This window comes from Lepidochelys kempii, chromosome 2, assembly GCF_965140265.1.
Source record: "Lepidochelys kempii isolate rLepKem1 chromosome 2, rLepKem1.hap2, whole genome shotgun sequence".
NCBI classification, from domain to species: domain Eukaryota; kingdom Metazoa; phylum Chordata; order Testudines; family Cheloniidae; genus Lepidochelys; species Lepidochelys kempii.
The window spans coordinates 205,211,176-205,225,099 of record NC_133257.1 but is presented as its reverse complement, the minus strand read 5'-3'; the positions used below and the strand labels follow the sequence as shown (position 1 = coordinate 205,225,099).

At 42.7% G+C, this 13,924-nt stretch overlaps 1 protein-coding gene across 1 annotated transcript in view; it reads right to left on the bottom strand.

Annotated features, from left to right (window-relative positions):
* COLQ (collagen like tail subunit of asymmetric acetylcholinesterase) overlaps nt 1-13,581 on the bottom strand; it is a 65,618-nt gene extending 52,037 nt beyond the window's left edge. The window contains exon 1 of the mRNA XM_073329527.1: nt 13,476-13,581. Within this exon, the coding sequence (XP_073185628.1) occupies nt 13,476-13,581 (106 nt within the window). The remainder of the gene's footprint in view (nt 1-13,475) is intronic.
* Between the last annotated feature and the right edge of the window lie 343 nt (nt 13,582-13,924).

Genomic DNA, 13,924 nt, shown 5'->3' with positions numbered 1-13,924 from the left:
AGGGAGACTGGAAATGGAAGGAGAAACTACCTGGTGCCTGCTAAATTTCCCAGGGAAGGAAAGATCATCTACACTCAAAGGCATCAGAGCTGTATGTCGGAGAGAGAAGTGTTGTATACTGTCCCCTCAAATTCCATGTATAAGGAAGGCTCTGAGATGAGGGACCAAAGGAAGAGAGTGTTTGCATGGATTGGCCCAGACCATGGATGTGCAGCACCCATCTTTTTAGGCTCACAAAACGTGAGAACCAAAACAGGTCAGTTATGCACAATTTTGCTTCTATAGCACCTTTCATCTGAAGAGCAGTAGGCACTTAACAGACATTGATGAATTAAGTCACACAACTAGGTAACTATTATCCCCAGTTTACCAAATGGGAAACTGAGGTACAGAGAGCTAAACAATTTGCCCCCAAATCACAATATGGATCAGTTACATAATCGGGGCTAGAACCAGGCCTCCTGAGTCACCATTCCCGGCTTTAATAGCTTTATAAAACAAGGCTCTAAAACTCAGCAGCTTGATATCACAATACAAAGCTCTAGAGAGTGTGATTGTTAAAACCAATATTCAACACAATCCCTGCTACAACCTGCAATCCTAACGGCCAATGCATTAAGGCTGCTGTATCAGCCCCACAAGAGCCCGGTATGCAGTGCCGTATTATACAATCCCATAGTATTTTATCTGTGAGGTTAGTAACAATAACACAGTGGAACACCAGCACTGCGCTTCTGCAATTGCAAGAGCAAGATGGGTCAAAATATACCTGACTTTCATGTTATTCCCCCAGTATGTTCAAACAATCCCAAGCAATCTCCATGTGAATCCAGGTGCTCCTGTGCTCTCAAAAAGCTTTCTGAGACTAATTTGAATTCCAATTTTATTCCTGGTGTGTCTCCACTGACTTCAATAGAGTCACAGCAGGGATAATTTTGTCCCCCTGGGCTCTAACAGAAAATAAAACCCATATCAATGTAGCGCATAAACCTGTATTCCTGAAATTTCTGGAACTTTATCATTAGAAATCCATTCCTCTATCTAAAGAAAACTGAAACTGAATCCATGGCTTCTTTAGGTCAGTCAGCCCTCTCTGCACATGGGGATACCCTCCCATAAGCGCGTGCACACACCCACACCGGATACGTCTATACCGCACATTCCTTTCAGCAGCATGTAGAATATGTACACTACCTACCCCCCAGTAAGGGTATAAATAGTAGTGCAGACACTGCTTAGGTAAGTCAAGACACACCTGAACCCTTTGGGTGTGTGCTCGGGAATGTACCCTACGCAGCGCACTGCTTGCCCAAACGGTGCCTCCCATCTCTACACTGATACTTTAAGAGGTCTAGTGGCCTGCTGCCTCCCCATGGCTGGAGTCTTTCCCCTGTGGCAGTGGGGAGTCTTCCCCCACCACAGGAACCTGCTGGAGCCTCTCCCCACCACAGGGAAAGGCTCCGCCAGGTAGGGGACAGAGGGAAAGGCTCCAACAGCTCCTTGCTGGCAAACTTTTCTTCACTGTCTCCCCATGCCAGAGCCTTTCACTGACACAGGTAGTTATACACTAAGTGTGGATGCAGCCTGCTTTTCACTGTGGCGTGTAGCAACACATACGCTACATGCCGCCACAAGAGGCGTGCAGTGTAAATGTAGCCATCATATGCATGCAGTTTTTCACATGCTTGTTGCACACTCCATTTCTCTCCTGCTAGCCTCCAGTTGCTGAGGAAAATAATAAGCAGGCCCCTCTCCCACTCATCAGGAGTGGCAGAAGCACCCTAAAAGTGTGGGGAGGGCCCCACAGGCCTCCGAATTAGGGCTCTGCCCCGCCGTGCCATGCAGCCCCCGTGAGGCTCTGCCCTCTTACCGCCCATTGCACCGATATTCGCATCCCCCCGCCCCTTCCCCCAAGACTCCACCCTCACACCACCTCTTCCCCCCAAAACCCCGCCCCCTCGCTCACTCTTCTCCACCCCCTCCCCACATCGCTCACCCTCACGACCAGTAAAAAGTGAGAAGGCCATGGCCTCTCCTGTTCTGGCACCCCTGCCACTCATCCCTCTCCATCTTCTCAGCCCCTTTTCATGCCCTTCTGACCAGTATGCTCTCATTCACCCAAGGTTCATCTGTTTTGGCCTCTCTTGTGTGAGGGAAGATGATCCCTGGGAGGTGGGGGAATGGTGATATCTCCCTCAAGAAAAAGAGAAGTGGGGTTCTACCTCGAGTTTGTTTTCTTTCCCTCCCCAACACCATGATTAAAGCTCTTCCCCACTCCTCTCCTGCCCACAGAGAGAGGGCCTTAGCGGGTTAGTAAAATAGCTCATGTTACAACATTGTAAAATGCTGCAAGTTGGTACTGGTGCCTCTACATATTTCTCTCTCTTCCAAGTTTGATCCCACAGGGCTTACACACATGTAACGGGTAGCTCCTGGTTAGTAGGGAGCAGCTCAAGAGAAGGTGTACTCATCTGGAGTACTGTGTCCAGTGTTGGGCCCCACACTACAAGAAGGATGTGGGAAAATTGGAAAACGTCCCGCAGAGGGCAACAAAAATGATTAGGGGAGTGGAACACATGTTTTAAGAGGAACTGGGATTGCTTAGTCTGCGGAAGAGAAGAATGAGGGGGGATTTGATAGCTGCTTTCAACTACCTGAAAGGGGGTTCCAAAGAGGATGGATCTAGACTGTTCTCAGTGGTAGTGGATGACAGAACGAGGAGTAATGGTCTCAAGTTGCAGTGGGGGAGGTTTGGTTGGATGTTAGGAAAAACTTTTTCACTAGGAGGGTGGTGAAGCGCTGGAATGCGTTACCTAGGGAGGTGGTGGAATCTCCTTCCTTTGAAGTTTTTAAGGTCAGGCTTGACAAAGCCCTGGCTGGGATGATTTACTTGGGGATAGGTCCTGCTTTGAGCAGGGGGTTGGACTAGATGACCTCTTGAGGTCCCTTCCAACCCTGATATTCTATGATTCTATGATTCAAAGCAGCATTAATGCCAGCAGGGAATTGTGTGCTCCCTGCTTAACTCAAGCCTGGGATAACATCACCATCTGCACCCCAACAGCGGTCCAGGCTCTCACAATTTGTTGTGGCACTGCTACAAAGAGAAATCACTGCCTTCTCTGTGCCTGTGACCTGCTACGCAAACAAAATTACCTTTAGATTCTTCTTCTGAGGCCAGAGTTCAGTTCCCGCTGAGCGCACCTGCCAGGAGCTGCCCCAGATAACAGTCAGCCACCAGTTCAGTTTGACTAAAATCAAAGGAGTTTGCATTTGAAACCTTACAAAAAGGGAGCAGAAGTCCTAAAATACACATCATGCTAAATTCAGAGGTGACCTTCATGGAGGTTTAAATTAGACTTCAATAGGTGGAGTTAAGTGGATGCAAATTGGTCTATGTTGGTGCTGAGGAGCTGGAAGACGGCACAAGAAGGGAGTGACCTACTTTAACTTAAACCTTCTTACATCCTCCTGGTAGCTGCTTTTCCTGATGCTCCCTTTTTTTTTTCCAGCTCATTCACATGGAATTACACAATTTTAGGCTCCCTAAGACTAATGGACCAAAACCACAAGTGATGTGTATGAGGGTGCACATTGGTAAGTGTTGGGAGTCTAAGGCTTAGTTAGTCTGCACTACGAAGTTTTGCTGGCAAAGCTATGTCGGTTAGGAGAGTGGGGGGAAAATCACATACCTGTAATCTCTACAGCAAAGTTGGCAAAACCCCGTGTGCAAAACCTCTGTCGGCATCTGCTGCATATGCACTGAAGGTTCTGCCAGCACAGCTATACTCGTATTAGCTAGGATGGCAGAGCATTTGTAGTGTAGATAAGACCTAAGATGACACAACATACTTGCTGAGGAACCCCCACCTGCTTAGACTGACCTGTACTGACCTGAGAATTGGGCCTTTCCGTACTACATGAATACTACACAGTGCATTGCTAGCACTAGCTTGCAGGAGCTCTTTAGAAACCATGTCAGGCATTTAGTAATATTTGTATTTTCTGTTTTCACTGTTACAATTCCCAGTGCATGTTGTTTGGTGTTTTGTTTTGTTTTTAATCCAAGATGGACCGGATCCATCTGTTGTTAGAGACTGAGTTGGTACGTGTCTAAAAGCTGGGACTTTTGAAGGGAAGATTCTCACTGTCCTCTCAAGAGTAGCAGGAAAAATACACCCAACAGACTACAGTAAGTACTGGTTGATAGTGGTTCCAACTCAAAAAATTCCAGTCCTCCACCCTCCCAGCAGGGACCACACCCCAGTCCCCACTCATTGCCCTCCACAGAGACCCTGGGTCTCCTTTGGCCAGGAGTCTCCACTCTCTCTTACCCAAACTGTGCATGAGATGGTGCCACCAGATGCCGAGTTCTTGGCAGACTCCCCTGCACGTTACCATACAGGAACAGACTTCCCATGCTCAGGTTGTGACCCACTTGGTCTGGCCACCCCTCTGTCTGGATAGACAGGCAGCAAGGTCAAATCTGAGAGCCATTGAGCCCCGGCGTGCTTGTTTGCAATGCTTGAATGCCATTCATTGAAATTTGGTTCAATCCCCTTCCATCTACACAGGTATGTGTGTCAAATTTCAGTGCTGTTGGGACCACTCAGCCAGAGCAAGGTTTTGGACTGCTGATTCAGTACAGGACCACTGCTTAAAATTGGTTGGGCCATTCCTCCCCAGACCCACAGCTATGGAACTTACAACCAGAGCAAAAAACCGTGGGTGGGTGGGGGCATTCGTGCTCCCTTACCCACAAATGGGGATACCACATTACAAATACGCTTGGAGAATGATGTGTGTCTCTATCTCCTAATTAGAGAGCTGGACCCAGTGGCACTAAGAGAGGAAAGCGGCTCTCACAACCTGCAGTACAGATTGCTCTGTGATTGTTATTTAGGCATTGCACTATACCACAACTGCCTGTATTGTATTCCTGTGTATCTAATCTAGAGACAAAAGGGAAGGGGTCTATATGTGGTACTGCTAATAAAGCTTAGGATTAAGCCAACATTATTTCATACCCATGCCTGTGTGTAAATTGTGTGGAATTAAGTCTGAACTAAAGGAAAGCATTATTCAGAGAACTGTAGAAGTTAGAGATGGAAAAGATTTATTTAATCTTCTAAACAACCCTCTTGCCAGGATGGATAGACAGATACTGCGTACTTCAGTGTTCTGACCAAGCTGGTTTTACCCTTTGAGACAAAGGACAAAACTTATGTCCTCAAGGCTTGGTCCCAATTTTCATGTTAAAAAAAAAAGAAGTGAATAACTGAGAAAAGTTCAGTATAGCATTAGCACAAGAAATATACACCACTGGCAATAATCTTGCATTGGTAAAGGTCGCGTGCGGGGGGAGGAGGGGCAGAGACCCACAATGCCTTTTTTATATAGTAATTCTATGATTACTTCATATACCTAAATATTTCCATCTGAGGAAAGAGTGCCTTGTCACTGAAGTTGTGGCCCAGAGACCTGGGTTCCATTCCCGCTTTGCCACAAGCTTCCTGTCTGACCATTGGCAAGTCAACTTGCCTATCTAGGCCCCAGTTCCTCATCTATAAACTGGGGATAAGAATACTTCCTTACCTCACAAGGATGTTGTGAGGTTAAATGCATTAAAGGTTATGAGGTGTTTAGATGTTATGGCGATGAAGATAGATAGACAAGGGAACTTTCCCTCCCTGCAGGTTGCATACTATTAAACAACACTGAGTTTCTGTAAAAAAAAAAAAAAAAAAAAAAAACCCAACCCCTCCCCCGTCCAAAAAAACCACCCCATCTTCTTTCTACAAGGGAGATGGCATTTTAAAGCCCATAGAAAGGAAACATTTATATAAATGCAGCTCACTTGGCCATTAGGTCCCATGCCTATTACTTTCATGAGGTGTTTGAACAGGAGCTTTCTCCCTCACCAACCAGCCTCATCTTCTATTCTTTTATTTGTGATGTCACAAATTGTTACTGTGTGATTACTGTGGAAATTTAGAATGATGTCTTCACTGTTTCATCCAGCAAGAGAAGAGATGCTGGGAGGGGAAATTCCTTATTTAAATAAAATTCCTTATTTAAATAAAATATCTCTGCTAATCAGCAAATATGGCATGAATTTATGAAACACAATGGGAATTGAGTTTATGCCTTAACTCTCTCCTATCATGGATGTACCTCTTTAAATATTTTCCCTTTTGTGTTCAGTAGTCTTTAGCAAACTGATTTTTATCGGCAGAAAAAAAAAAACTTTGTAGCCTAAAGAACAAAGCGAAGGTAAGGGGCAAGAGGATGTTATCCCTTTTGACCCGAGTGGTTAGCCAATATTCTTAACAGGTTGTTTCCAGTTGGAAGAAGAAACTGAGACAGAGTCGGCTATTTCTTTGATGCAATCCTGTTAATTTCTAAAGAATGTACACAGTGCTGTTTCCCTGAACAATCAAACAGCAGGAGGCAGTTTCTTTGCTCATAGCTCCAAGCCTTTTTCCAGACAGAACGCTGCCCAAAAGCACACTATCTCCCTCTCTCTCTCTCTCATGCGCCTCTCTGGTTGTTTCTGGTGCTTCTGTGCCACCTTCTGTGGTGTTTCTGCTGCCTCTTTCCACACATATGCAGTTCCCTCAAAAAATGCCCAGCTCCCTACAGTTACACTGAACCTCTAGTAAAACCTTTCTGCCTACATAGCTCAGTTTCAGACCAACCTTGCATGTGGTCTGTGTTTTGGGTGGTGGCTCCTATTGTTTAGCTCTCTAGTCCATAAAGAAGCTTAATTGCTTTTTACATTTATCCTGAATTAAGGGCAACTGTTACACTCACCAATTTCAATGAGGTTTCACCCAACCCCCAGCATAACACTTTGTTCCTCTTCACTGAAAAATACATCATCTAAAAGCATTCATTTGTCATCACTGTAACTCGGAGCAAGCAAAAATAATGGTAGCAATAACATCAATAATGCTGCATTTTATAATCTTTTTGTATCCTTTTAAATCAGTGTAATCTGCCATGTTCATTTTATAGGACTGGGTATCAATATTCTTAGAAGCCCACAGAAGAAAATTGAATCATACTACAAATTTGTGTTGGGCATAAAGGGACGTTTTGGTCAGTTTAACTATCCAAATATTTTGTCTCCTCCTCTTTTCCCCCCACTTTGTGACTCTCCAGTATTCTACGCTTCCCTTCTTGTGATACAATCCTTGGGAACCTTCAGGCTGGGTCCCTAGGAGAGGGAGGGAGGACTTAGTGTGTAAGCTCCTTGGGGCAGGAACTGTCTTTTTGTTTTGTGTGTGTACAATGCCTAGCACAATGGGGTTCTTGTCCATGACTGGGGTTCCTAGTGACTAAGGTAACACAAATAATAAACGAACAATAATAATAAGGATCTTTAATTGATCTGAACCTGGAAAGAGGTTTGCTTCACTGCGGTTCTTACAACACTTAACCCCACTAAAAATAAGTGTGAAATTCGTTTTTAGAATTCATTAATAGATTTACTTCATTCCTCTATTACACAGCAGAGTCACTCAGATGCCGTGGTGATGGGCGCAGTGCAAGGACCTAAACAGAATAAAACTTTGGAAAAAAATGATAAAACAACTCAGCCAAACTATATCTTTAGAAGGCGATGCTACAGGACCCTCTCACAATATTAAATAGCCCTGCTCCTCCAGTAGGGTTTAATTACCTGCCCTCCTCCCCAATGGTTTTATTGCCATGTTGCTACACTGACACGTGGAACCATGGTCTCATGTCTGAGCATGCTGTAATATTATTCCCTGAAGCATTTCCTCTAGAAATGATGTTTCAGCACCAGGAAAACAGACTGGCTGGTGTTGACATGACATTTCCAATACTTCTAGGAACTGCGAAGCACTGTTGTACCAGGTTGTTGGTGATCTGTGGGGCAGCAGAGTGGAAAGGGGAGAGGGTTTTCCTTTTTAATCTCCATCTTTTTTTAAAAAAAGATTGATCCAAGTTGTCATTCCTTCCCAAAATATTTCACATAATCAAGAATGTTTTTTCCTATGTTGTTTATCTCTGCTTCCTAGTTACCACCTTGTGACCTGATAACCTCTTTATTTGTGACCTGTTGCCATGGAAAGATATGTGAGGACATAAATAAAAGACCACAAGTTTTCAAACATATCTGGAAAATAGCCAGATGTATTTTTACAACTATAGGAAAGACTCATCACTCAAGAATGAGCTCACTATTAAATTATTAGTTTTATACTTTGCAAGGTTGGTATTGAAACCTGTTCTTTAAACATGAAGTCACCTCTTGTTGCCAGATACAGATAACTAGCTTGGTATGCAGGTAGGGTGACCAGATGTCCCGATTTTATAGGAGCAGCCCTGATATTCAGGGATTTTTCTTATATAGGTGCCTATTACCTTCCACTCTCTGTCCCGATTTTTCATACTTGCTTTCTGGTCACCCTAGATGCAGGCTGATAGTGACTGAATGCAATGGGCAAGTGCAAGACCATTACAATATTTGGGAATTCAAATTGTGAAATGTTCGGTTTCCCCTTTCTCCCCAGCTGTGAGATTTCTACGGTCAAATACAGAACTTTGGATTTCCCTTAGAAGTTTATTGTCTCAAATGCAGATATAGTCAGAGCATCTCTTCTTTTTATTTCATTTCCCACTGATAAACTTTTTCCTACTGTTGGACCCCTTAGCAAGCAATTACCAACACATGGGTAAACAACTGCTCACCAGTGTGAGTAAGGGGTTCACAATCTGATCCTATGTTAAGGAATGGGAGAACTATTTCCTCCATTAAGGCCCCAGTCCTGCACTGAGCTTTGTGTAGATGGGCCCCTGCCCCTTACCCTTGAAGTCAAAATAACCCTGTGCATCTGCCAATACAGAGCTCCTTGCAAGATCAGGGCCTAAATTAGCACCCCACTTGAAAATAGTAACTTGTAGATTTAGAACGGAATTTGAAAATGCTTAACTTAAAGTTACATTTGACTTTGGGAAAATGTGAGTTCTGCTCCAATGGATAAATGCATTTGTATATATATTTTTCCAGTTAAGCCTAGATGCAGGAGTAGAATTACTTCCAATAACGAACATGTAATGACTGTGTGGTACAAACATCCATCTAATTAGAAACATATTTTAAATTAATTTAAATCACTGTTTTTCCAAAGGAAAATTAACTAGAGTAAGGTCATCACCAGGATCTTTTAGCTGAACTTTCCCCACTGAATTTTTAGATTAAAAGGAAACTCAGATCTGAACCACCTCTCAGTTAGGTTTTCTAAAACCAAACCCCAGCCTCCATGGGCCACCTTTAGTTTAAAATAAGGATAGAAATTATATGACATCCAAAACAAGCTTGTGAAGCACAAACCACCACTGTGTTCCCCACCCTTATTCCTAGATTTTTATTTTCCTTTAAGGCTGTGGATCAGCCTCTTTGTTTTCAGCATACAATTCACTGACTTTACAGATAATTTAAAAAAAATTAAGGATGAAATCCTGACCCTATTGAAGTCAATGCGAGTTTTGCCAATGACTTCAGTAAGGCCAAGATTTCACCCAAGAGCTTTTAAACCATTATTTGGAGGAATTCTGACATCATCATCCATTAGGAGCTTTTTTTCTACACAGTATCAAACAAATATTTGTAGTTATTGCAACGGCTTAGTGAAAGAGGGCCTGGTGAGGTTTATATGAAATATTTCATACCCAATAAGACAGTTATGAGGGTTGTCATGGAGAGTTCAAATTTTCAATATATTACAGTGGGATTATTTTTGTAATCCCGCTGGGCTAGGAACTGTCTTGTCATTATTTAGGTGTACAGTGCCTAACACAGTGGAGTCTGGATCCTTGACTGCGGCCTTCACATTCTACTATAATAATAATGTCAGTTTTTAAAAACAGACCATCTTCATTCACCCCAAGCAGAGGTTCACTGGAACTAGCATTGCAATTTTGTACCTTGCAATCATTGACATTAGAGATTGGCCCAAGATGTGACATTTGGATCTGTTGTGATAATTGGGCCTACAAATTTACCCTATTTGTGACTTTAATGTAAAAAGTGAGTGCAAGTTCACAAGATGTCACAATAACCTGTAACAACCAATGGTGATGAATGGTATGAAAAAGAGACAGAAAGATTGAACTAATCCAAACAAAAAGACCTACAGCCATCACTCAAGGACTGTGTGTTAAGATTATGTCTGCTAAACAAGAGAAGTGTGGAACCAGAAATCAGTGAGCCAAAATTGGTATGTTGGAAACTAGGCCTAATTGGTGGACAAAATAATGAGGGGATGGGCTATTCCACCCATCACTCCCTTTGTGGGTCCTTAAAGAAAGACTTAGGGGCAAAAAAATGGCTACTGGAGTGAGCTTCACCATCATGACTGCCACGTCCACCACCACCTGCGCCACCAGGCCTGCTCCTGAGAAATGTTCTGACCAGACCTGGCCAGAGAGAGGCCCCAGATGACATTGCCACTTCTGCCAGCTCCAGCTGAATCCCAAACACCAACTGGGATGAAATGGGATTGGACTTTTAACTACAGCAACAGCTCCGGCCCATCTCAGCTAACTGCTTCTCTTTTCCCCAGATTTACTACCAGTTTTGGTACCATCTCAGAGACTGTCAAAAAAGGGATTTTTCTTTCAAAAACTCTTTCCAGCTAAAGGGAAAGGGAACAAGGGCTGTGATTGAAAACCTTATTTAATACTTTACATTTCAAATGCTTTAACTGTTTCTCCTTCTTTTCTGTATCTTTAATAAAAGGTTGAAAGAATGTTTAATGGTGTGTTTGCCATGGCACTAAGCAGGTTGAGGTTGCTGTATGCCAAACCCCGAACCTCGTTTAATGCTGTTTGGCGCTGGACAGTGAGTAGGTTATCACTGGGCCCCTATATTCCATTTAAATGTATGCAACAAAACACACCCTTTTCTGAGACTTTTACTAGAAGACCCAGGCTGGATGGCGCAGGGAAGGGGAACAGAGGCACTTCCTGATATAGCTTCTGCTTTGGGAATCCTGTTGGCCAGGATTCCTCGTAGGCAAGCCAGAGGGGATGCACCATGGAAAATATTTTGCTGCTCCTCTGAACTCCTAGGAGCAAAGCTTGTCTCCACCTGTGAACAGCCAGTACTCTCTGTTGACAGCACGCCAGTTTCAGAGCTACAGGGGGCAGACCATGCTCCTCTTAGGACATGATGTTAGGGCCAGCAGATTAGTCTGTCACTCTCAAGTGCTATATACTGTCCCCACTTATTCCCAAAGCCATATGCTCCATGGGCAGGGCTCAGCTCTATATGTGTGGCAATGTTTACGTAAAACAGGTGAATAGCGCTTATGACTCTGAATTTTCTTGTGAATACTGATTTCCATCTCAGACTTCATGCTGTTGCAGTTTTACAGACTCAGCAGTTTCAGTGCCCCCATTGTTGGCACAAACTCACCCCTCCTGCACCAATGGAACAATGTGAGATTTTAAGCATTTAGATAAACAAAATAATTTCTCAGGACTAATAACATGTATACTACATAACAGTCCAATATGATTTGGCCTATATAAGATATAAATAGGGGGCTTTCTGATATAAAAAGTAGCTCAACACTAACATTTCCCTTATGGAAAAATCATACACAATTGAATAAAAATAATAACATTTCTAGAGGTGTATAAACTATCCCATAGAATTTAATGGAAAATTATTTGCCTCCTTACAGAATTCTATAGGATTTAAAAAAAAACAAAACTACACAAAGGATATAAAGGATATAAATTCTACACAACTACACAAAGGATATAAATTCTCTTTTAAGAGTAATTTACCATAGAAACCAGTTACATTTCTATAGAACCTTATTGGTTCTATCCCTATCAAGTGCTACAGGACTTTCCCAAAGGGTTCCCCCCATTATATTTGTTGCCAGCAAAATATTAATACATGAATGATGATATGTTTTTATGAATGAGGAGTTCAAATCATAGGAGCTAAATGCGTGCTGTGGACTGATGGGATAGTTCTGCATTTAAATCTGGCTGACAAAAAAAGAAAAGAAAAGAAAGAAAGAAATTGGATCCCAAGTGAAAAAATGAATGTGGTAGTTTTAATCTGATCCCTAAAGGGACATTTTTTTAAATCTCAGCACCTCCCATCTCTGAGCAGCAGTTCCTGCTAAGGAGAGATTTTCATGTGGAATATCCAAACAGATCACGACTTAAGTGCATGGATATTGACAAAGCTGTGAGAAGAAGCTTGTGCAGCACCTGCCTCAAGCAAATGCAATTAGTTTCTCATTGAAACTAATAGCAGATTTTTAAAGAATAAAAAAACCTAAAGGAAATCTCCCAGGCAGTTAATATTGTATGGCTAAGAAGTCTATCACCATGCACTTGCTTCTTAGTCACTTTTCCCTCTTAAATGTTTTGACTATAATCTATCTGTTCTTTTATTTCACCAGTGAGATTTAAAATAAATAGGAGACAATATATCTTCAAAAGTGATTTTATCTGCAGGTTTTAAATTTGCACCTTTTGGGTAACTTACATTGTGTTAGGAACAGAGACGGAATCTTGGGATCCAGCCAAGCTCAAGCTGCAAAACCGGGATCCAGTTTTAAACAGACCCAAATGTAGACTGGCTGAATCCAAGCTTTTAGTAGGGGGGCCATCTCTGTTTACACATTCATAATAGCGGGAAAGAGAGAAAAAAAGATAGACACTTGCCATATAAAGAGGAAGCTAAAGTAACTCAAAGAAGAGCCATAATCATAGTTCTCCTCAACTTTCCCCTCACCTTCTAGTGGGCAAAGGAAAGCCTAGCTGATTAGAACGGTAAAACCTATTAAATGGGATTTCCAGTGCCCTGGCTCAGCTGACAATTAATCTGTTTTGCCTTTTGCCTGTCAGGGTTTTTCCATGCAGTGGGCTCTTGTTTGCTATGAAAGTCATCTGAGTATTTGTTAGTGTCACAGCCAGAGCCAGATGATGTTTATTCTGCTAACATCCAGTTGGAGTCCAGCAGCATTGGACGAGGTCAGGGATATATTTATAGAAGCAGCTATACATCAGGACTCATTTTCTTTCCCTTGCACTAATCTACCTAAGCTCATCCAAAATAGAAAGAAACATGCAGACATGCAACTAATATACTCATTGGGCTGGATCCTTACCTGGTGTAAACTGGTGTAGCACCGTAGAAGTCAATTGAGCCACACTGATTTACACCAGCTGAGGCGCTGGTCTGTTATTATGAACAGGGAAAGCAATAATAACAATTTTTAAAAAAATCACGGTGTGTAGCAAAACAAGTTTTCAGTGAAAAATTACCAGCCACCTATTCTGGGAACTGCTAAATGTGCAATCAAGCACTGTTCCTCCCACTCCCTCAGTTGCTAGAACATGTGAAAGTTGGGCTGGATAGGAAAGATCCAGTCAATAAAAATAACAAAAAGACTTAAAGCAACATCATCATTTACCTGAGGAAACGGGGAAGACGCTGTCTATGAACGAAGTGTGAGATAGAACACAGCAGAAAAAAAGCTGAAGATAAAATCCCAAAGCTATTAAACTGAAGACAACCATGCTGGCTGCACTCTGTAAAATTCCAACTTAGAGATGCAGGTCTGCTCTGGGGATCTCTCTCTCTCTCTCCACTGTCTTCTCTATATCTGTCTTGCTTGCTCTCTCTTCCCCTTTCTCTGTGTGTGTGAGAGTGTGTGTTTGTATGTCTCTCTCGCGCTCGCTCTCCTTCTGTCTCTCTGTGCCTTTAGGAAGAAAGAATGCCAACCATTTCCCATTAAATCTTCTCCTTACACTAGACAGGGTTATATTTAACTCAAGCAGTGGATCAGATGCCCCCACCATGCATATTAGCTATTAAAACCATGGTGTTGGGGATTCTGTTTTTGTTAGCAGACACCAAAAG